The sequence below is a fragment of the Saccostrea echinata genome, unplaced genomic scaffold, assembly GCF_033153115.1.
Source record: "Saccostrea echinata isolate AGI-Se365-2 ecotype Australia unplaced genomic scaffold, CSIRO_AGI_Sech_v1 ptg000041l, whole genome shotgun sequence".
Classification (NCBI taxonomy): Eukaryota; Metazoa; Mollusca; class Bivalvia; order Ostreida; family Ostreidae; genus Saccostrea; species Saccostrea echinata.
The window spans coordinates 4,236,695-4,260,890 of NW_026889790.1; the positions used below are offsets into that span (position 1 = coordinate 4,236,695).

Sequence of the window (24,196 nt, forward strand, 5' to 3'; positions counted from 1 at the left end):
GAAAAAAACCCCACTTAGCTTCTTTACTTTGAGTCCTTAAAACCCCTGTTAAATATATCATTTGGACTGAGAAAGTAATGAATTTTAAAAGTTTTGAAATTGTCTGATCGAGGCAGTGGCTTCACATTCCAACAGAGACAGAGCTAGCTAATGGCTCCGTGTAATTACAACACTGATTTATGAACAGAACAAATCAATGCAAACAGAATCAAGTTTTAAATCAGCATTTAACTGCATTCCAAAAGTCTGTCCCTACAGCTTCATTGCATCTACAAAATCTATTGGGAAAAACATCTGCTCAGAATAATCAACTTCAGTTTTACAAGATGGTTCATCATTCATCTTGTAGTTAGCCATGATTCCGAGGGTGAAAAAGAAGTGAGATGTACTCTTTTACCTCAAAGGAAAATTATAAATACAATGTATAACCAAAATACCAGCTGCTGACAAGGAAGGGGGGATGTTAGGTAACACAGATGAACTGCAAGTGAACATGGTTAAAAAGCATTCATACAAATCTATAAAAGGCCTTCAATGTCTTAATGAGCAACAAGCAGCCCAAAAATTATTAAAGGTCGATATAGACATGATAAAAAAAATTATGAATCAGGAACATTAGTGAAAGATTCATTTCACTGGAAAAATTTAAGTGATATTTTATATGAAGTTTAAAAGACATTTCCTGAGTGACATCAGAATTGCCATGGAAACATTTGATGGAACCAAAGGTTGCACCTGATCCCAGGATTCCGTATGTGATCAAATGCTTCCTCTCTGCAGGACAAAGTTACAGTACAAGATCAAAATCCCATTTCACAAGATTAAAAACATACCCATCTATATCATAGATCTTTTCATAACTAAAAAAATCAATTATTTCCTGACAATGGAGACACTAATTGCCTCTTAAAAAAAGCTTCTCTTGACAATTTAGTAAAAAAGATAAAAAATAAATGTACTGAAAGAACAAGATAACTGATTTCGTCGGGGAAAGTTTGTTTCTTTTTGTAAAATAACTGGAAGACATGAACAGGTGCAGAAAAAAAGAAAGTTGCTAGTTTCATATGTCACGCTGAAATACAAAATGCAGATGTTGGTGCAGTTTTCAGAGAAGAAAAAATCAAGAGGAAAAAGAAAGATGTGATGATGTGCTTTGATCACAATCTGGTCTTGCCTGACAGTGGAGACGCGTATCATCGGCTACGCTTCGCATAACTATTTATACACACTGCATCTCGGCTTCTCATCAAACCTCCAAATAAACAATAAAAACCTGTTGTTCCTAAACATATTGAAGGAATTAACAGAAAAACAAAAAGTATTCCTCAATCAGGAGAAAAAAAATAACTAATTAAAGAAAGAAATTGGTGACAGACGAGTTAGTTTATGTGTACCGTAAAACATGATTAACTCATTGTTAGAGAATATGGAATACAGAGCGTTATCAGATTTAAGCCACCCACCTGATTTTGATGAAAATGTTCACAAGTCAGTAACTGAAGGAAAATCAGATAAATTAATGGAAGGTAAAGACAGTTACCATGAGTATGCTTCTTTTTTAATTGTCACAGAATAATGCAAGCTATTATAATATATGAATCAAAAATTTAATGTGATAAATCAACTTCAATTATAAAAGAGAACAACAGGCTAAAAAGTTACTCATGATGACATAAAAAAGAAAATATCAATAATAATTTCCTTAAAAGAATTCAAACTTAATTTATTGGTGCAATTAATCAATTTTCTGGATTGTCTAATTGCAATGATGCCCTAGAAAATCACTTATAAATAATTTAATCACAAAAAAAATTAATAAAACAAAATCATCAAAAAAAAAAACCAAAAAAAAAAACCAAACAGACAATAAATAAAATCATCAAAAAACAAACAATAACCAAATAACAAACAAATATACAAACAAAAATCAAAGAATCAATTGAAGGGGGGTATTAATACAGGGAAAATAAAAATCATAATAGAATGCAAAAACAGAAATTTAAAAAAAAAATGTCTAAAAATAAGTCCCTAGAGAACATAGTCCAAGAATTTCAAATAAAAAAAAAGTAACCTGTGTATTTAATTATTAAGCTTTTTTGGAAAATATTTGGTGAAAAAAAAATGCCAGCAAAAAAAAAAAAAAAAAAAAAAAATCAACACGATCTGAGTTAGTGTTACCATGCAGCATTGTTTAAATATAGATATTCAATTAGTGACAACCATTACTGATCAGCAGGATTCATACTGATTTGTAAACCAATCAAACATGCCAAACTATTACAAAGATCATTTATTTATTAAGGGCATTAAAAATGTAGCTTGGAAAAATTCTATTTTAGAATACTTCAATAAATGAAGCATGAACCATATGAAATTTTGTTTAAGATTTGAATTATACGACTTCAAACATTTAATTAAAACAAATGAAGTCGTTTATTTTGTAGTTTATTGTATCCTATTCCTGGTTTGTGTATGTAAAAACAGGACATTCCTGACGTGTACATGTCAAAACCACCACACTAGAACTATACATCACCCACAGCGGGGGAAATGTTTTCCTCCATGCTTATAGTACTTCGTTACACTAACTCGTCAGTTAACGGGGAGGTTGTTAATTAAGTTAAAACTAGTGTTCACATCCTACACACAAGAACACTTCTGCATCCTCCTTTGTTTACTAATATGAATTGTCCTTCTCTCTCTCTCTCATCAGAATTAGACTTCAACTTAATGAAATTTACAATAACAGTGTAGTCATAGGTTGAAGCCATTCTAAAGTGTTTGTGTCCAATTCAAGGATTGTCATAAGAAAATATTTGGGAAGGAAGAAGCTATGATGAAACAAGCATGTACTGAACTAAAAATAAATCTCATTTTATTTTAAAATCATACCTACCTTCTCCAGAATGAGTTCCTTTGTTTTGGAATACGAAGCGCACTGGTACTAAGTACTCTGTGAATTGGTTCCGAGGCCATGATTTAATTTTCCAATTATTCCTCTGAGATTTGGATGCTGAGCTCAAATGGAACACCTCAGCCTACCTGAGCATTACTGCCCAGGTGTGCTGTGTCAGGTAGATCATACCTACGTACTGCTGGTCTCAGGTACTGAACTATCTCACTCACATTAAACGTCTTTACAGAGAATATATATCAACTCTATACCCCCGTGACATAGGGCTCGGGACCGCCCTTCGCTAACACGGTGACAGGTCAAATCTGTCGCTTCAGTCACTAGGATTTCTCCAGGTGTTACATTCCTCTCACCTGTTAATTACAGGTGATTTATATATATCCTAAACTCCCACTCCAAAAATAAACATTATATCTCACAGAAAACTAGAGCAAACCTTGTCAGAGCAGGCTGATTATTTTTTTACATTGCTAAACAAAGCTGAAACACTCCAGTGCATATTGTCAATACAAACTACCCTTGTGTGTTAAATCTGTACAGGGTGCTTCCAAAAATACACACCACTTAAAGGGCTAGTCATTGCCACTGACTCCATGCTGTCTAAAATTAAACCGTCTCCTTCAACTACAGCTTCACCTGATCAACAAAATATGTAAACAAGGCGATAACTCGTGCCAATAATGCGCAATTCTCATTCAATTTTCACTTCTGTAAATGTGTTTTGTATGGGGATTATTTACCCAATAAAAAACACCCTGGCTCCTTGCAGGTTCTCAGATCCTCCTCTCCAATATTTCTTATGCATGTAAATCCAAATCAATCTGGATCTTTTTACCAATGGGAAATAAAAACGAAACAATGACTAGTTATATAAAACATCTTAATACAACATCCCATGGCGGTCATGGATTAATCTAATTTCCCTCTTGCAGCGAGATGACAGAACGAGTTACGGAGTTACGCTCATTACTGAGCTCAAATGAAAACATTCAAATCTATAAAATACCTATCAACTATTCAATTCTCTGATACAGAGAGCTGAGTTTGCAATAAAGAATAAAGCTTTTGGATTAAGAAAATGCGGGAAGAGAGAATAGTGTACACAGTTTCATGTCAGATCATAGAACTGACAAAGAAGCTTCTCCACCAATTAGCAGTAAGTGGATTACGGATAATAGCTAAGTGGATTTAAGGATGATGGATCTCGTTTCCTAATTTGTCTCAAGGAAAAAAGGTTTAGGTTTCCGAATCCTGTACGTGTCGTGTTCTTGTTTGTCTTGTGAACTGAATTTCTGATGATACATGTAGCAGTCAACTATCAAGAACTCACAGAGTTTACTAAGAATTTTATCTTTCAAAATTCAGAAACTTCATAAATATTTTAAAGTGTTTCCCTTTATCTGAAATAAAGTCTGTAATGTCAACAGCACTAGAAAAATTTAAGGTCACACGTAAATATGGAGAATGATAGGATACTTTCAATCAATTCTGTTACCATCTGCATCTGTTAAATTTCATGTTGTTTTTTTTTTAACAATGCTTGCTCTGTTCTAGAAATATTCACTTGACGACATCTGTCTCCTGTACACTTGCTATTATAAGGAATTAAACATAGCTCCGTTTCATCTACACAACCTTGCACAAGAAGAAAAACAAGCCAAGTTGAATTGTACACAATCGTTAAAATATATCAGTCAAATAGACTAATATCTATATTGACTTCCTCGCTACTTTCCCATTTATCATTATTCTAATCTTCTCATTTGATTATATCTATCTCTAGGTTTTTACAGGAGATCTTCATCAGATACATTGATTTCATAAGCTAACTTTTTTCATGGCCCAGAAACTCCTACAACATGTGGATTTTTTTTATTGTAAGAATTCCAAGGAAGTTGTGAACCTAAAAATTATCTATGTGAGTGCCAAACTTAGCAATAACAAATCCCAGTGCTCTTCAACTGCTTCAATGCAGATTTTGATGAAAACTTTGCTTCCCTAGGGGGTAGATAATACCTGAGTAATATTTCATGTGTAATCAAGAGACACACACTTAGATTCTGACAGATGTAGATCTAAAGCGTGCAAGGCTTGGAACACTGTAAGCCACCAACAAATACACCTTATACTTCCCAAAAGAAAGAAACATAGGTAATCAGAGATTACAGAGCTCACCTCTACGAATGTTGTCTTCAAGTAAGGCAAAGTCCCACACTAAACAAATAATCTAGTAGTGTGCATCCTTAGATGCAACATTTATGCCATTTTGATCTGTGGGGCTTGCAGTTACTTGGGAATGAACTTATCCAAAAACTTCAAACTAATCACTAATCCAGAAAATGTAATTAAAATCCAGCATCTGAAGCAAGTTTGATAGTGTTCATCCCTTGATGCATCATCCATTTTATTCTTGTACAATTCCCATCTTTTGCAGGTTGTTAATAAATCTGGAAAAAATTCTGTTTTTGTAATTGAAGTTCAAATTCTATCTTTGTCATCATGGTCATACATGTATACTTAAGCCTCTGTTGTAAACAGACCTTAATCCATCCTGGTTTCCTCTGTGGTGGATGTGTACATATATGGTTCTGACATGAGAGCTTCTTTTATAAAGTGTCTATAGATTGTATTGAAGATGATTTATCTGATTCTACAATGGCTCATTTGTTGTAAGAGATTTGATGACCCAAATAAACCCACATAATTATCACTCTGCTACAGTATACTGTATAGTAAGGGGCTACATGTGAAATCATGCCACTTAATTCTCCTCTAATTTCATGAAAAACACTCCCAGTTTGAAAAATACACCATCTAAAATAAGTCAAGAAAGATAAAAACCATCTGAAAATTTTGTAAAAGTTTTACTTATCCAAAATTACTATTATAAAATTACAGCATTATGCTTATATTTCCAAGTAATCTGTAAGTGAAATACTGCATCAACATATCGGGTAATTGTCTGAATTGACAAGAAAATGCCACATTTCAATTTTCATCCCCCACTGGGTTTCCCCAACTTCCCCTTCCTTATCACCCCCAAAAATAAAAACTTTGTGGAATGAATTCAGAGGTACAGCTACTATACATGTTTTTGTTTCCATCTAAGTTTGAACCCCTTCTCATTGAGTGAGGAGCATGTTACCACTTGGCCACCTCCTAGCTTTTAACATCAGAGTACAATTACTCAAGTGATCAACGCCCTTTCTGCTTTTTTTTTTTTTACAATCTTATTATGATTTTTGTCAGTGCAGCAAATGTTAACAGAAAACGAGAATTCTTGCACTACATTTCACATGCTGATGCCTCTACTAGAATGTTTCTTAAGAATGTGACGTGAGCTTACGTAGATTTTATGCTAATGGACCAATTATTTTCACATAAATCTCTCTGTAAAACATATCTCAATAATAAGTGCCAAGTTCCCTGGACTCCGTGATTACGTAAACAGTTAAGGTATTGTCTGCTTTGTCCAAATTGTCTTTAAAAAATGTCAGTGGGGCTTGTACTTTTGTATGAAGCAAGAAGTATCGTGCTGTAACTTAAATTTCAAAAGCATCAAAACACACCAAACAGTCTGTCTGTATCAACATTGAACTGTATCACCAGAGAAATGCCCGGGTATTTGATTGACTTGAGACATTGCTGTTTTGGTTAGTGGTAAGACACAATTTTCCCAAATCTTCCAGGGATAATCCTATTTGCTATTTTCTATCAATATTTTATGAACAAGAAATTCAGGTGAGCTAAACCAGAACTGTTTTAATTATGAGTCTTCTAACTATCACAAAACAAAACTAGAAATTCTGTGTACTATGATAACCCCTGATATTTATTTGTTGAAAAATAGTATTAGCTTTGTTAGATATTTTTGGAAATAGGAAATTTTAAAGATTAACTTCAACAATACAGCGAGGTTATTTCCCGAGATATACTATATTGTGTTGTCTATTTTGAGTTTTTTTCCGTGAAATTCTACTTAGTAAATCTTTAACAGAGGAAAACATTTCCTGCTTTATCATAGGTGTAATTCTTTCTAATGTTAAAAAAAAAAAAAAGCGAAAAAAACAAAAAAACAAAAAAAATCAACGACAACAACCAAAAATTAAAAAAAAACAACAAAACTTGTAAAAAATTGGGATGTTCCCTGAGAAATACATTCAACACATTTATCATAGTTCAAATTCAAGCTGGCACAATAAGGAACATGTATTTGAATGGTATTCTTACAGTCTCCACAGAGTAATATTGCAATATGTAGAGGTCACTGTTATAGGGTCAATCTATAGATGTAATAGAAATCTGGGGTTCCAACTCAGAAGTCATTGTTTAGGGTCAAATCTGGGGATCAAACCAAACTCGGGGATTTTGATCCCCAAATATCAATATCCTGCCAAAATATTTCATCGCTAGGTGGCAATCAACCACAGATTAGATTGGCTGACCGGTCAGTTCTGCCATGTTTTCTCTGGCTCTTTGCATTCCGCACTTTTAATTTTTGTCTTGGCATTATCAGGAATTGTACATGTTGTCTACAACAAGCAGAATACGGGCATCATCAGACTTTAAGAAGGACCTCTGTGATTGTCTTTCAAAGGACAGAGGTTAAAAGGAGGGAATGAGAAAGGGTAATAACTCCTGTCAAACTCAAGACATGACCAGCTCTAGAGAGTTCATCAAAGGGGAGTAACTCATACAAATTACATCAAGCTAGAGATAAATGAATGCAATGAACATAGTAAATAAAGGTGGCAAGGTCCGAAATGAAAGTCAAGAGGGCAAAAGGGGAATGACTCCTCCATCACAGAAGTAAGAAATTGTTGGATAAAATCTCTGAACGGTCAATCATTGTTATAGCTCAACTGACAGTAGCACAATGTAGGAAAAGGCCAAGTTCAATCCTGACGTGTAATTTTACAATATGTGGTGACTTTTTCAAACACTAAACATTAGAAAAAGTCAAAAAGATAAAACCTTGGGCCCTCTGTTTTAAAAGCAGGAAATATAACCTGATAAAGAACTGTCACTTTGTTGGAATGACTTCATGCTGTCTAAATACAGAATACATTTTGAAAAAAAATTGTGTTAATGATCTCAATATGACCAAACTAAGAACAGAATGATAATATTCTCTTGGATACTTGCAAACAAAATGAAAAAAAAAATGGCTAAAATTAAAACATAAGGTAATACCAATGATTTATTGTTAATATGATCAAAATAAATCAACTAACATCGACTCTAAGCTGGGACACAGCGGGGAATCAGTACACAAGGGATCCAGTCTCTTTGATAACTTTTTGTTCACCACTGTATTAGATGAGCAGTGTATTACATCTAGCTTTAATATTCTAATTTTATATCATGTGAATCCTTTGTTTGTAATTAACCATCACAGGGTGTTAGATAATAAACACAACACTAAAAGTGTATATTTGTAAAGTACCAGTACAGATTTTATCATACATGTAAATCTTTAAATTAAAGTTTACTTGGTTATGGTGAATAAATGATGTCTTGTTTACAGTTTAAAATATTCTAAAAATTTTATCTTCATCACTGAGTCATGAAATTTATATATCTCCATCCTTTAAATTGTTACGCACATCTCGAATAAAATCTTCAAATTACTAGTGTTCTTCCTCGTTTGATCAATTTCCTTCTGTCGAAGCCTGTACATCACAAATCTACCCAATCAGGTCTGATTATGATAGTATTTTTTGTAAAACTTCTAGGCTGAAACTTTAATTATATACATCAACAAACTCAAGTGCACAATCCCTTTAAACTTTTTTTTTAATTGTTGTTAATATTCTCATTTTTCTCAAGTGTCCAGGCCAAAGTTGTGACTATGAACATCAAAAAAAAAAATCCTTCAAACTAACACATCTGTTAAATGGTGGAAGGAAAAATGAACTTGGATGACTTACAGTTGAACTTAAACAACCTTACAACAGGAGTGTTAATCTGTGGTTCAGGAAGTCAGAGATCCATACATGTAAATAAAGCTGCTGATCTCCAGAGGAATACTTAGTAAAATATTGCTTTTGATATTCTCCCTCCTCCAAATTAAAGTTGCTTCAATTCCCCACCTTATTAATAAAAGAAGATTTTTTTCTTCTCTGTGAACTTATCTGATTGAGCAAATAACTGGCAATAGACTTTTTGTGTTTTTTTTTACATCATTCAAAATTTACTCAAAGAAATTGAGAATGATGCTCAGTATGAAATCTCAGTCAAGGTTTTACTGTTTTAAAATTAAACAAATGTGAGTACACTTATATGACATTGATTAAGCTGTGATATTCATAAAATAAAAGAACATTGTAAGAAAAAAAAAACCCACATAAAATATTTATGCTCATAACTTTATTCTATCCTGCTAGTATTAAACAAACCAAAATCAGAATTAATTAGGGTACGATCTGCCTTAATTACTTGTGCTACAAAATAAATCTTAATTACTCTCCGATTGTGATCTTACATTCTGTTTTTTTTTTGTTTTTTTACTGAATTTAATTAATGTACTAAATCATTTACAACCTATCCTAGCAACAGTTGTAAATCACTTACAGAAGTTGATGGCATTTTTTCCCTACTCTAGTTAGAAGATTTTTTTTGTTTATTTAAACTGTTAGGTATTTATTTTATTTTTTTAAATAACTGTTGGGTAGTAATTTATTTGTTTACTTGTTCTTGCTGCATTTTAAATGTTTCTGAGACCTTGAAAATCTAGATCTACCATGCTTTAATCATTAAAATAAGAATATTTTTATTTTAAATAATCTATCATAAAATAAAAAAGAAACAACAGCAAGGTCAACTAGAATAATAGGAAATTCTAAAGACCTCCAACCATAGCTGGGTTTTCATTCAATGTCATTCAATGCCCCAACTTTTATTGACAAATTCATGAAACAAAAGGCCTATGGGTCACATCGCTCACTTTAGTAAACTCATCATAACTCCTTCTTTTTCCTTTTTATTCACATGAAGATTTTTAACTTAATACTGTGGCCCCAACCTAGCCTCAAAGGGTCACAGCATAACCCAACATGAATTCACACAACATGAGGATGCTTCAACATCAATATAACTAACATGGCTTTCGGCTCAAGTAAGCTAAAACTCCATATATATGTGTTAATATAGTGATATTCTTCATTGTTTGGGCATAAACGACTTAATAATTTTGTGCACAGATGCCAGTTGAACATTCTTTCAGGCCAAATTGAGAAAAATGATGGTATTTCTTACATTTTGTGATCAATAATGAAAAACAAGCTGTAATAATATAAACACTGATTTTACATCATATAAATAGCACATGCTCTGTAAACTTCTCTCTTTCTCTGTTTAAACATTAAACATAACACAACACCAGGGATCTCTCCATTTGTCTGTAAATAAGTCAGTGTTAAATGTCTCCCTCCATTATTGTGTTAAATGTCAGTTTCAGAAAAGAACTTAATGCTGTTCTATTTTAACATTGATAATGAATGACTATTATTATGTAGTGTGACTTGTAATTAATATCTCTCACTACATTTAAACACAAACTTCTGGATCAGGAATCCAAAGCACTCATTTTCTACTGCATGACTGTGTTCTTTGCCCTGTATTGTGTGATGAGACTTAATTTTATACAATTATGATCAAAATTGCATGGTTATAACACAAACCCTAAGGCCCTTATTAGCGTTGATAAAAGAATATGAATTCTTTGTATCAGAACCACCAAAAAGCCAGCAGCAATGTAGGATAATTCTGTTGTGATTTTTCCCCATGATTAAAACATTGATGTGTTTTGATGGTGTTAAAAATCACAGGAAAATCGTTGGCACCACTTTTCTACCAGTTCTAGAAAATTGTATAGTGTAATTAAGCCATTGCGTACTTCTATTATTATGTCAGAATGGGTAAAAGAAACCCTCAGCTAACCCTCTGATATATCTTGAGAACAAAGCTTTTATTATACTTTGCAGACATTTTCTTTTTATCAATAAATGATTTATTATTTTTACAGATAGGATAGCCTTTTATTCTTAGTGATTTACTGAGAACATAATAGGACAGAGACTGAAAATTCTCCAATAAACAGCTATAAAGAATGAATTGACTTTTATTTGCTATTAACAATCCACACTGATTTTCTTGTCTTCTCCTACCCAGAAATATTACTGAATATTTTATGAGGAAACCTTTATAGATATAAATATAGGATGAAATTTCTCAGAAAAAAAAACAGAAGAAATTTATTTTAATAATCACATTAAAATTTGTCTTCAAATGAAAATAAAATACATTTTCCCCTTAGTTCAATTTTGACATAATACAGAGTTATCTCTCTTACACTAGTATAATACTGTATTCACCCCATACAATACCCTTCTTCTGTGAAATAATCATACATGATGAAGTATGAATTATAAATTTTGGACTTTTCAGCATTTCATTACATAGACTGTAGTGCTGACAAATTGAATAATGTGTGTTAGCACATTATGAAAATTTGTCAAGATGAAAGTCCAAAATTTACAATTAAAATTAATGCTTATATTTACATCTTATAATTTCTTAGAAGATTGATAAAATATTGTTTCTTTTGAGTTTAAATGATATACATTATACTTGTATAGCTAATTGAGAGAGGCAGCTGATACTGTTCAACTGAGCGTAAATTTTGATTTTCTTTTATGACATATTGCACATGTACGGCATTCAACATTTGTAACGTCAAAATAAAAATCATTACTCTAACCTTTTGACCTCCCCATCCGTGCTATTGTGTTTTGAATGCTGAAGATTTCCATTACACTTTATAAGAAAAAAAAAATATGGAATGTAAATATATATCATCACTCTAAGCAATCATTTAATCAACTTGTAGGAAATTTATGAATATTATTATTCCTTAGCAATGAAATCATACTTTAATGTCTTTACCTTTGAAATTTTACTTATACACAGAGCTAATTTGATGCCCTATTCTCTAATATTCTTCACACCCTGAGCACTTTTTGGGGTGTTTATGGTAAACAGGTGGTGAGGGTCTGTTTCTGATGATAAAATCATAGTTTATTTTCAGACTGAAATCTAAACTTCAGCAGAATGCAATATAACAGAAGACATTAAAAATTAAACAGGTGCAGAAACTTGTGCCGATATCAGATAAATGTGCAGTAAAAGAATAAAATTAAAGAAAGCTTCCCTGGAAAGTTTATATTCTGCCAGCAATAATTGAATAATTCATAGAGAAGCCATAAAACACAAAGGTTTCCTTTAATGATATTGACAAGCAATGGACTGGAAAATAAATCTGAAATCAGCCATACACAAAGATGTAAGATTTCCCAGTTATTCTGGTTTTTATTTTTATTCAAGGCAAAAAGAACCAAAAAAAATCACCATAGGTCCATTACACCTGAATTCTGTTCTATCGATTGGCCAGGATCCTGCATTAATAAAACTCATGGAATTATATGAAACTAAATTTACAATGCCCAGAAGAATTCTTACGGATGTATAGCATTTTAATTAACTATACAGAAAATCTCTGGAGGATATCAATTATTCAGTTCCAGAAAAAAAAAAAATTACAAACAGACATATAAGTTAAACAAAATTGTCTCAAAGTCATTTAACATTTTTCAAAATATAACTCCTGATACCAGTTGTCCCCCTTTAGTTTACCCATTTAGATGGATAACCTTACAGGGTATAGATCTTGGCAGAAACCCTGGTATCATTCTTACTCCTCCATTTAAAACTTAAGACATTATAGATATACCATGGAGAATAGGTATTATGATTTAGATTTGTTAAATATCAATAAATCATATTTACATAAAATATCTACATATCTGTACACTAATTTATTTGAAAAATGAATTCCAATTTGTTTTACTGCGTTGTGACTACTTTATGGAATTCATCCACATAACACAAGAAAAACAGAGTAATATTTAGTACCTCCCATGTTACATATCAGCTGATATAGACATTATTTCTTGCTACATTATAAAAATCACTGGACATCTTTAACTGTTAACCTTATTATCTTGACCTTTCAATACATAGAGGATACTAGTTGGATATGGAATTTATTTCGCAAGTAGACAGGATATTTTGAATGTTTTCATGACTATGAATATCAAAATATTCTTGCTCACAAGTGAAATAGATTATACACTGAAAAACATTGAATTTTCTATTACATTTTCTTTGGTCTTCCCTTTTGACCCTATCACCTACTGTGGAATCATCAATGTTCGTGGGAGACCATGTTTGCGGATTTCGTGGGTCACTCTTATCCACAAATTTACACCCTTACGAACAATTATTTTGTCAACATATTATTCAATGAATCTTCTGTATACATACGATTTACCTAAGAAATTACATCCCCACGAACCAACAAAATTGTGCTTGCCCACAAATATTGACCCCCACAAATTTTGATGATTCCACAGTAATAGCGTAATAGCAGTCTCTTCCTAATTCTGTGGAATAGACTGTTAAAAAACATCTGTGAAAATATCATTTTTTTCAATGGATAAATTACTGTACAGTACGTCATTACTGAAAATTTAATACAAATGTAAACACAATATTTTTTCTAATAATTGTTTGATTTTGTTAAGTTTGTGGTCTTTCCCTAAAAGTATACCCAATTTTTTTGTAAATGTTGTATCTGCTAAATCTTGCTGTAGCTATTAATTAAATGTTGTATCTGCTAAATCTTGCTGTAGCTATTAATTAAATGTTGTATCTGCTAAATCTTGTAGCTATTACTCAGGTAAATGTTGTATCAGCTAAATCTTGTTGTAGCTATTAGGTAAATGTTGTATCTGCTAAATCTTGTTGTAGCTATTAAGTAAATGTTGTATCTGTTAAATCTTGTTGAGTAGCTATTAATTAAATGTTGTATCTGCTAAATCTTGTTGTAGCTATTAGGTAAATGTTCTATTTGAAGTAAATTTCAGTAATTGCTATATCTGCTAAATTTTACTACAGTATGCAAATGTTATAACTTCCTATTCATGTTGTAGTAAACTTAAATGTTACATCTGCCTAATCCTATTGTAATAAACTTAAATGTTACATCTGCCTAATCCTCTTGTAATAAACTTAAATGTTACATCTGCCTAATCCTCTTGTAATAAACTTAAATGTTACATCTGCCTAATCCTATTGTAATAAACTTAAGTAAATGTTATACATTTAAGTAAATGTTATACATGTGCCTGTCTAATCCTGTTGAAGTAAACTTAAGAAAATATTATACCTGCTTTATCCAGTTATAGTAAACTTTAAATGTTATACCTGCCTATCCCTGTTTTAGTAAACTTAAATGTAACACCTGTCAAATCCTGTTTTAGTAAACTTAAGTAAACGTTGTGTCTGCTAAATTCCACTGTACATAGTAAACTTATATAAATATTGTATCTGCCTGAGCTTTTTGTAGTAAACTTAGAAAATCTTGTATTTGATAAATCCTACTGTAGTTTACTTAATGTTATGTTACATTTTCCTAATCTTGATGTAGCAAACTTAAACATGTTATAACTTGCTGAATTTTGCTGTAGTAAACTTGAGTAAAAGTTGTATCTGCCTAATACTACTGAGGTAAACTTATTAAAGAATGTATCTGCCTAATCCTGGCACAATAAACAGAAGTTATTTTTGTATCGGCCTTATTACTTAAGAAAACGTTTTATCTGTCTAATACATCTGTTGTACTTGAGGAATACTAGGTAACATTATCCCATCAGACCCCTTGTGAGATAAATTAAAATGTACGCCTTTCCCTCTTCTATAAAATAAAATAAATGTTTTATATCTGCCCATCCTGCCCCTGTGAAGTAAAGAGTTTACTGTAAATCTTTTGTCCTACCAACTAAACAAACTCTGTAAATTAAATATTATATCTGTCTATCAAACAACCACAAACTTAACTAAATATCAGAGTGTCTATCCTCTATCCTATACATGCCGGGTACTATGGCTATCCTCTATCTCAGTGGTGGATTTAAGGGGGGGGCACACCTGGCAAGTGCCCCCCAAAATTGTCAAAGTTAGTGTAAAATGTAAAATGTAAAAATGTCTACTCGGTAGACCTCATTTTTACCCTAAAAAATCTCTAGAATCCAGGTGCCTCAAGGCAGCCCTCAGACCCCCTGCCTACTTCTTGCGCCCCCCTAACTTCAATTCCTGGATCCACTCCTGTATCCTATAATATGGCTATCCTCTATCCTATACTATGGCTATCCTCATAAACAAAAACTAAAAATGCTACTCACACATCACTTTGCACTGATGAGTGTCTGGACATTGACTTTGGTGAAAGGTCATAATCGCTGTCTGGACGATACAGGAAGGAGTCTCTTCGCTGTGGTGCATTCTGTAACAACAGTCGACTGGACGGACTCGTCCCCTCCAATCCTCCGCGACCTGCTGTTCCATTCTCCACATCAAAACTGGAAAGACAAAAAAAAAACCTGTAAACAAAGACATCAAAACTACATGGACAGAGGTAATTGTGACTATTCCAGTCCTATAAGATCCGCCACATTTCCATGCTCAGAATATGTCACATTTTCTCTGTAAATAAGAATACCCCCATCCCCCCACCACCACCACCACCCAAAAAAGGAAATTGGATTTGTCACTTTGAGTTAAATCATGGACATGAGATTTGAAAAATCTGATAAAAATGGAAAATGAATTCTTTACAAATTAAAAAAAAGAGGAGAATCAACAATGATCACTCGTGAATCACTGATATTTGACTTCATAGAGATACTAAAGACCAAGCAAGAACAATCATCAGGAGTCATAAGAAAAAAGAGTAAGGTCTTCTAAAGAAATCCAAAGACCTTGATCATACTGCAAAGGCTTAAAATAAAACTCATTAAAAAAATCCATTTACCATTATTAGTAACTGAACAGAACAAAATGTACACTTAGCTTTGCCCTCACTGTGACTTTATTGTCAATACAAATTTCTTCTCTTGAAATTCATTTTTGAGATACACTTGTCAAATATTTCAATTTTTCATCTTAAAACCCTAAGTTTGTCTTCTTTTGGTCTATAAGACCCTGACAGACACTCGACAGACACTCGTCTTAGATCTGCTAATCAAAGGAAATGTACATTAACTGCTAGATTACTTTATCGACAGAATAAATGCTGGATTATGGGAGATAGGATATGATTAGAAACAAATCAACTGTTCTGTAGCTAAGGCACAAACATTTGGTTAATAAGCATGAAGTACAGGAACTTTACAGACATCTTAAGCTGGCTTAGATAAAAAAATCTACATGATACATTCCCTAGATCTTAGGATGATTATGCAAGGTAGAGAGAGACAAAAAAAAACGTAGGTTTAACATAACTATGACTTTTACAAGTATTTGAAATAGTTTTTTTTCTTCTTTTTTTATAAATGACCCATCAAACAGAATTTAAGATTGAACAAAAGTTGAAAAGCCATTGAGATTACTTTTATACTACATGTATTAAATAATTATTATCCAACTATTTCCTCACAAATCTATATAGCGCCCCAGTCTTAAAAGATCATGAATCACTTCTACATAGGTCAAAAGAGCATTTTTTGTAGAACCAATTGCTAAACATTTCCATATCAACCAATCCACAAGAATTAGCAAACAAAAAAATCAAATTAACTGGTTGCTTCAGGTCAAGAGTTCTACAAACAATTAACTCTCCAGAAAATCTATTTTCCATGTATTTATTTTGGTGAGTTTAACCTGTGTCTGTGCCAGGCTTAAAACATACAACGATAGAGGTAGAGATCTGGGTTGTCTCAATGTTTGCCACTTTTTCTCCCCATTGCTTACAAATATACCATAGGTAACATGCCATTCTCTCACATAATGGTCTGTGCCAAATGTTTTGCCAATCATTAATGAAGAGTTTTGACTTCATTAGTATTGATGGAGGTAAATTCTGGCTTTTACCTCTACAACACAAATATTTAATAATTAATGGAAAATCTCAGTAAATGTAATTTGTGTAGCTAGATTTGTGGAACTGCAAAATGCTCATATAATGATAGTCTTGCAATTATTGCAATGACTGGTGTCTTAGTGTGAACTTGCTGTAGAAGTACTTTTTCCACGTGGTATCAATTTACACTATGTATGCGGTCACAGATTTTCAGCGGAAATTTGTCCCAGCGAACTTAAGGAACACTTAAGGCATATAGTGACAATTTAAGAAATCCGTAATTTTCTACCCGCACATTGAACAGAAATTGTGATTCTGCGGAATTATGACCCCACGTAAAAAAGTACATTTACAGTATTGAAGACAAAAATAATGCACTTTAACAAGCCTGGAAAAAAATTGTCAGAAATTTTTTTTTTCAAAATAAGTTGATTCATTGTGTTCAGCAATACAGATATCTTGGTGTTTTTACTTCTGTCTCTGGGCCTTTTACTTTTGCTCAAAATGAATTACTGAGTATATAAAAAGGCTGTGAGAGCATGCTCAAAATTACAGAGAAAAGTTTTAATGTCTATGAAACTAAAATGGATTTTAAATTATGAAAGTAAAGAAGTTTTATGTTTGCTAGGAAAATTTATTAACGAAAAACAGTAATAGAACTAATGTATGAATACATGTATTATCATACACATCATGTTTTGAAAATTCATTTTTGAGATATAAAAGAACATTCAAGTGTATAAATACATATACATGTATTAACATTTATTATAACATGTATGTACTATCATAGGATCACGGACACTATAGACACAATGTAGCCTGATTATATTTATATACAAATATGCATTAGTTGTGATAATGTTTAAATTGTACTTTTATGTGTTACAATGACTTCCAGAGCCCTTCATGGTCAATAAAATATCTTGTATCTTTATAATCTAGTGAGGTCAATTCTTAGATCACTTAAGAAACAGGACAGACAGATAGAGAGATAGGTGATTAAAACTGAGATTCCTTGGACAGATTGACAGACAGACAGACAGACCCAGATACTGATGATAGGTGATAATTAAGATGTCCCTGGACAGACAGACAGATAGACAATATGATAAGACATTATTTAGATGTTCATTGGTCATTAAAGACAAACAGAAAAACAGACAGACAGACAGATTGGCGAACAAGTCAATTCTAATGTCCTGGTCACTAATTACATTATAAAGGTTAAGAAGTTTTCTGTTTCTTCAAAAACTCACAATTGTATTTACTACTTTATACTAACTGGTACAGCTTCTTGCTTTTTAAACAAACAAAAAAATTAAATATTCGAATTTTTTCTTTTAAATTATACTGCAATGAAAAAATTCTAACTCTGTACCTTTATACATTTCCAAAATCTTTATGAATTACAATTAGAAGTACACAGATTACAGTGTAATACACATTTTTCAATGACTTGCCATACTTAACATATTTTTCAGTACACAAATTTCCTAGGAATTAACAATATGTGAATTATTTATCAGGTGACTGTACAGAGGTTATACGACCAGAAGTTGTAATACTCTGACACTATTCTCACACCACAAACTTGCATAAAAAACGAATTAGCCTAAATTCTCATGATAGTGAAATTCTAAGACCCTTTAGTCAAAAGAAAGAGAGAGAAGGGAAATTATATGGAAATTTTTCCAGCACATTATCAAGTGCTGGATATACAAAATATTACATTATAGTTTTCAAAAGAAGAAGAAGAAGAAGCAAAAAATCACAGTTTAAAAGCAACTGAATTTATCCTGAAACTTTTTTTGTACATAATTTTATCCAGCCTGCCATATTATATATTCCTTGCAAGGGCATATGTTACCTTGGTGATTTATGACTAGCGGTCCTCCAGGATCGGGGCAATTTGAATGAGAGAGCCCTCCTACCCCACGATCTTTCTAACCTCTCTGACTTCTCCACATTATATTTTACGATTTCTTCCAAAAGTGACCTGTCCGGATCCTTGTCTGGTGTCTCCATTGCAACACTTGGCCGCAGAAAAACGTCGTCACTTTCCGTCATCTGAGTACTTCCTTCCTCTAACATTCCAAAATCAACAGATCTCTTCCTGACTTCCTTCCCAGCGAAGCAAAAATAAAAAACTCCCCCTTCACAGAGTAAAACACTGATTCAATCTCTTCTTTAGAATTTACCATTCATTCTTCAATGTATCTGTTCAGATAAGGGCTCCTGATAGTTTTTATAGAAACATTGAATTAAACTGCCAGGTTTGTTTACTGTGTAAGTAGAGAGAAACATGTGTTGGTGATTTAACAGCAGGCGCAAGGTAGCAAAGACAATATAAACATGACCCGAAGGGGGCACTAAGGAATATGATGAATTTCTCGCTCACTGTCAATCTTACTTCCGAAGTGTGAGGCAGAGGGCTTTTTTTTTCTTTTCCTGTTCGATTTATATAGTTGGCAGATTGACATTTCGATTAGTTATAAAAATCTTACAAAGGATTACCCCCCTGTGGATTTCCTACACTGATGACGTAAACGTTTCAGAGTTTTTACTGCTTGACTTTAAAAAAATAAAAATATGTAATGCTGAAGAAACCTGATTTACAAGCATTGATTAAGTGTGTTGTTAGAAAAAAAAACCCCCAAAATTCTTATGATTCATTAGTGTATATCATGTCAGGATGTCATGCACCATGGTGCTTTTTTTTTTTTTTTTAGTTTCTTCTTACTACATGTATAAATCCTTTAATATCCAGGTGTCAAATGAAATATTGGTCAAATCTATATTGGAATAATTACTGTTATTAATCAGTACATATTACACAAGTAAATACCACTTTCAGTAAATCTTTTAAAAATGTGGTATGTAAACAGAGTTTTATATATTGCAGTGATTAGAATTTTTTGAATTTAAGGATCAGATAAGACTGACATGATCTATTGGAGATGAAGACAGACATTTCTGGAATCCTGAGAATTAATTCTGATTTCCTCCCCACTGTGTTTTCCTGAAGACAAATCACCGATTATTCTTGCTATTGAGCCAAACAAAAAAATTTTGTGATTAAGTTTTTACGTGTCTATGGTTACTCATAATTTACGGCAAAGACTTCAAACTGAGATGTTTTTAAAATTCTTTTCTTTCTCTGAAGCAAGCCAGAGTTCTCTCCCTTCCTATTCTGTGTTGTGTATTGGTTACATCATAGATGTCAGCAGTAAAACTACATAGATTAACATTTTCACTGATTATTCCTGCATACTAAAAAAAACATCTGCAATTGAACCTTTTGTTTAATCATTTTCATTCAAGATGTTTAATTTCATTTTTTTTAGAATTTCATAAGTAAAGACTAGTTTTCTATAAAGTTCAGCAGCATTTTTGAGTGTGTATGCAAAGTTTATTATGGAGAACCTGATCCAGTGATTGGCAAACAGTCTCAATTTACTCAAATGTAATCCATGACTAAATTGATTGTATATCCAATTAATTAAGACATGATATTTCAGTCCAAAATTGATTGACAAAAATCATCCAAAGTAAGGCTAAAATGATCTCCAAGAATATCAAAGCAAAGCAAATCAAAGCCCCATCATCAAAATGCCTACAAAATTCATTCAAAGTAGGCTAAAATGATCTCCAAAAATATCATAGCAAATCAAAGTGGCGTCCTCAAAAATATCATAGCAAATCGAAGCCCCATCATCAACATTTCTACTTAATTCAACAAATTATTAAGGATCCATGTCTACCATAGAACTTAAACCCTGGTCTCTGTTGGATGAACAGAAATCAATTGCCAGACCCTCATAAATGTTCACTCATTCCCATTTTCTTCACATTCAATAAATTAATTCTGTTGTGAATAATTGACATAGAAATTGGGAATTACACCAAGGATTATTACTCTTCAAGATGTTAAATGTGTAATGACCACATCAATAAGACACATACACTCAAGTTTGACAAAGAATCTTCTACAGGGACAATCGGTATTAATAGAACCGGACATTCTACTGTGATCTATCCTCACCATCATAGGCTGTGCATCAAGGGAGGTAAATCCTACTGATATAAATACAAAGAGATACAACATATCATCTATAATTATAGAGATCTATAACATTATGTACAACCATCGTCTTTTTAAAAGTTGAGCAAAACCTGAAAGTCTTAAATGAGTGCCCCGAGTTTCAGTTTGGGATGGGGTGAGGTTTGAGGTTGGAGTAGGGGGGGGGTAGTTGAGGGGAGGGGTGGTGTTACAAAGTTTAATCTCAATACTTTAATTGATATGGCAGGACTGCCAGAAAACTGTCTTTAAGATATCTGTAGGCTCAAGATCAGTGGCGGATTTAAGAAGGGGGCGCCCCCAGCGCGCGCCCCCCTAAAATTGTCGAAGTTAGTGTAATTCATAGTTTCGTAGAGAAAATGTGAAAATGTCTAATCAGTAGACCTCATTTTACCCTACAAAATCTCTAGAATCCAGGAGCTTCCGGGGGCTTTGCCCCATGGGCCCCCACCAGGGCTTCGCCCTTAACATACTGGGGGCCTCAAGGTGGCCCCCAGACCCCCGGCCTACTTTTTGCGCCCCCTCTTACTTCAATTCCTGGAATCCGCGCCTGAAGATATATAACAGAGGTTGAAATTCATATCCCTAATGAGGTTATAAGGATTGTCAACTCAGACATATCCCTGTTATTCAATAATTCTGAGTTCAAGATGATAAGGTTTGACTGTATTAGCTATACAGTTAATGGAGCAGAAGAGTTCTCACTGTCCTCAAAAACTGTAACAAAGATAAACAGATGCAAAGGCATTCTCTCTACTTGGCCTTGGGTTCCAGTCATAAACAATTCTGTAAACAGCTAGAACAGAGAACTCAACACTGTTACATCATTGTTTACACAGCATCAATGCAGTAATGACTATTAATATCATCTATGTAAAATAATAATCATAAAAATATATTCCTAGTTCAGCTGGCAAAAAGAGTAGGGGATCCATAAGGCTCCAAAAGGATGCAGATATGTAAACAAAATACCAGGGAGAATTTACACCTGAGCCGTGACAACAGATGCTGGGAAACTGCAGCCAAGATAAACAGATCTGGGCCGACAGACACAGACACTTACCGCTTCTGATGGACGGGACAGTAACAGGCAAAGTGTTTGTCACTGGGACAGCTCGGGCAGGTCTCCTTTTTGCGTCGGTGGGGAATGATGTGATCCTTAAACTTTCTGTACATGGAGGCAGCCATTGCTGAAGCTCAGTAGGAATCTGAGAGTGAGGGTGTGTTGTCACACTGCCAGTGTAGAAAAGCTGTTACAAAGCTGACCCAGCTCAAGAAAACACAAAAGTACGTCAGAGAAGTCAACAGTCGACAGGGATAATCCATCCTTACATTGCATCAAATCAGATTAACAAGGCATAACTGCCAGGTCTAGCTATCAGGTAGAGACAATACAGAAATCCCTCATCCTTAACAATCCAAAGGTACAATGGTCTGAAATCACCCCTGCTTCAGAGGAGAATTACCAAAGCTCAACATTGCAAATACAGTCCAGAGCACTCGCAGGAACATCAATACTCAGGTATTTGGCCATTCTTCTTAGTTTCAATCCAGTGACAATAAAAAAAAATCCATGGACAATTGCTTAGAGAAATTTCTGTAGAGTTCTGTCAATCAGAAATGTCAGCCACCACAGTAACGGACCATTCCCGCCAATCAGACTCCAAATTCACCTAGGAATAGGAGAACTGAACAAATTTCAATGGACAATTAAAGACAATTTCTGCATTGGAGTAAAACATTGTGAATTAAATCACAAACTGTCAATACGTCAGACTCACATCATCCGCCAATAAACTCGGGGGATTCTGTCCGTTAGCAGTAATAATGGAAAAAAAATTCAATGGATAAGTCGTAAGACAATTTCCACCCCAATCATGAAGCAAATAGATTTCCACAATAAAATTGGGGATCAAAGACTGCAAGCTTACTGGACGGTCAGAGTGTATGTAAATCCTACACTCTACCTAACTCAATTATCACCATATTATGTGTAAATAATTGGGGGCAATTATATATACTTTCTGCTTTATTAATCTTTGATGGCAGCCACCAGAAAGCAGAAGCTGTTTACATCATCATCATTTGCAATGATACCATTTTATTGATCAAACAATATTCAACTGCATTGGAGAATCTTTACATTGGGTTTAAATATTAATTGGCATGACGTACATAAAATCTAACAGGCCACTTCTGACAGTGCTGTGAGCCTGGGGCTACAGGAAGACGTTCTACCCACAATGTTTTAAGAGAACGAATCATTTGATCTATTTCTGTTCCCCCATCATTGTCTTGTTAGATATATCAGGTCGTTATTAAGCCGAGTTAGGAGGCACTTGTCACACAACGACCTGCAGGTGACATCTCTCTGTGTTAACACGTCCGGCTCCTGACACTGGACAATCTTCTGTCATCTTTTTTATCTGCAAGACTTTTATCTTACATAGTTCCCATGTCAAACACTTAGTGGTATTTCAATGTCAATCAGAAGACCTGAATATAGATCTGGGAGGTTCTCTACAGTACAGGGACAATATCTGACTACCTTTTTGTCATTTTAAACATGTAAATGTCACTAGAGACAGTTAAGAGAAGTCAGCCTCTTAAAACCTCACAGAAAATATGGAAATCTCAAATTAAAAAAGAAAAAAAACTTAAGTTTAATGTCACATTCTCCAGGCACCACACAGAAAATATGGAAATCTTAAGTTAAAAAAGAAAAAAACTTAAGTTTAATGTCACATTCTCCAGGCACTGCACAGAACAAGAAATTTTTACAACACTGACACAATATAAACTCTTACTACGCTGATACAACAACACAGGGAACTGTCATGACAGCTATATTATTAAAAGTAACCAAAGTAGATATTCTCTCTTTCTGACCAAAGTTAGCAATCATTTCCGTCTTAGAAAATTCTTATTAAAAAGAGATCCAAACAATACTGTGTATTATGTTTTTAGATCAAATAATATTTTTCCTCTGCATGTCTTTTATAATGCCTTCAGTCTCAGTTTGCCTCTTCTTTCCTGTTTTCAGTCATGATTTTTAATGAAAGATAATCCTTTTTCAAACACTGCACTGAATTAGATTTACACCCAATACAATTTTGTTTCTGTGTACCCAAACAAAAGATCACTGGCCTCGTATAACCTTTATAGATCTTATAAAGAAAAGCATAATAGCAAAGCACACAATAGAATTCCCAACAAACTATTG

At 33.3% G+C, this 24,196-nt stretch overlaps 1 protein-coding gene across 5 annotated transcripts in view; it reads right to left on the reverse strand.

The window, feature by feature from the left end:
- LOC133200795 (cAMP-specific 3',5'-cyclic phosphodiesterase 4C-like) overlaps positions 1 to 24,196 on the reverse strand; it is a 70,076-nt gene that overhangs the window by 20,829 nt on the left and 25,051 nt on the right. For 2 of the 5 annotated variants that reach the window (XM_061336594.1, XM_061336595.1), the window contains exon 2: positions 15,217 to 15,393. In XM_061336594.1, the coding sequence (XP_061192578.1) occupies positions 15,217 to 15,393 (177 nt within the window). Of the gene's footprint in view, positions 1 to 2,896; positions 3,651 to 15,216; positions 15,394 to 18,762; positions 19,136 to 22,036; positions 22,195 to 24,196 lie in introns of those variants that run through there. The other 3 variants (XM_061336593.1, XM_061336592.1, XM_061336596.1) reach the window with 3 other exon arrangements.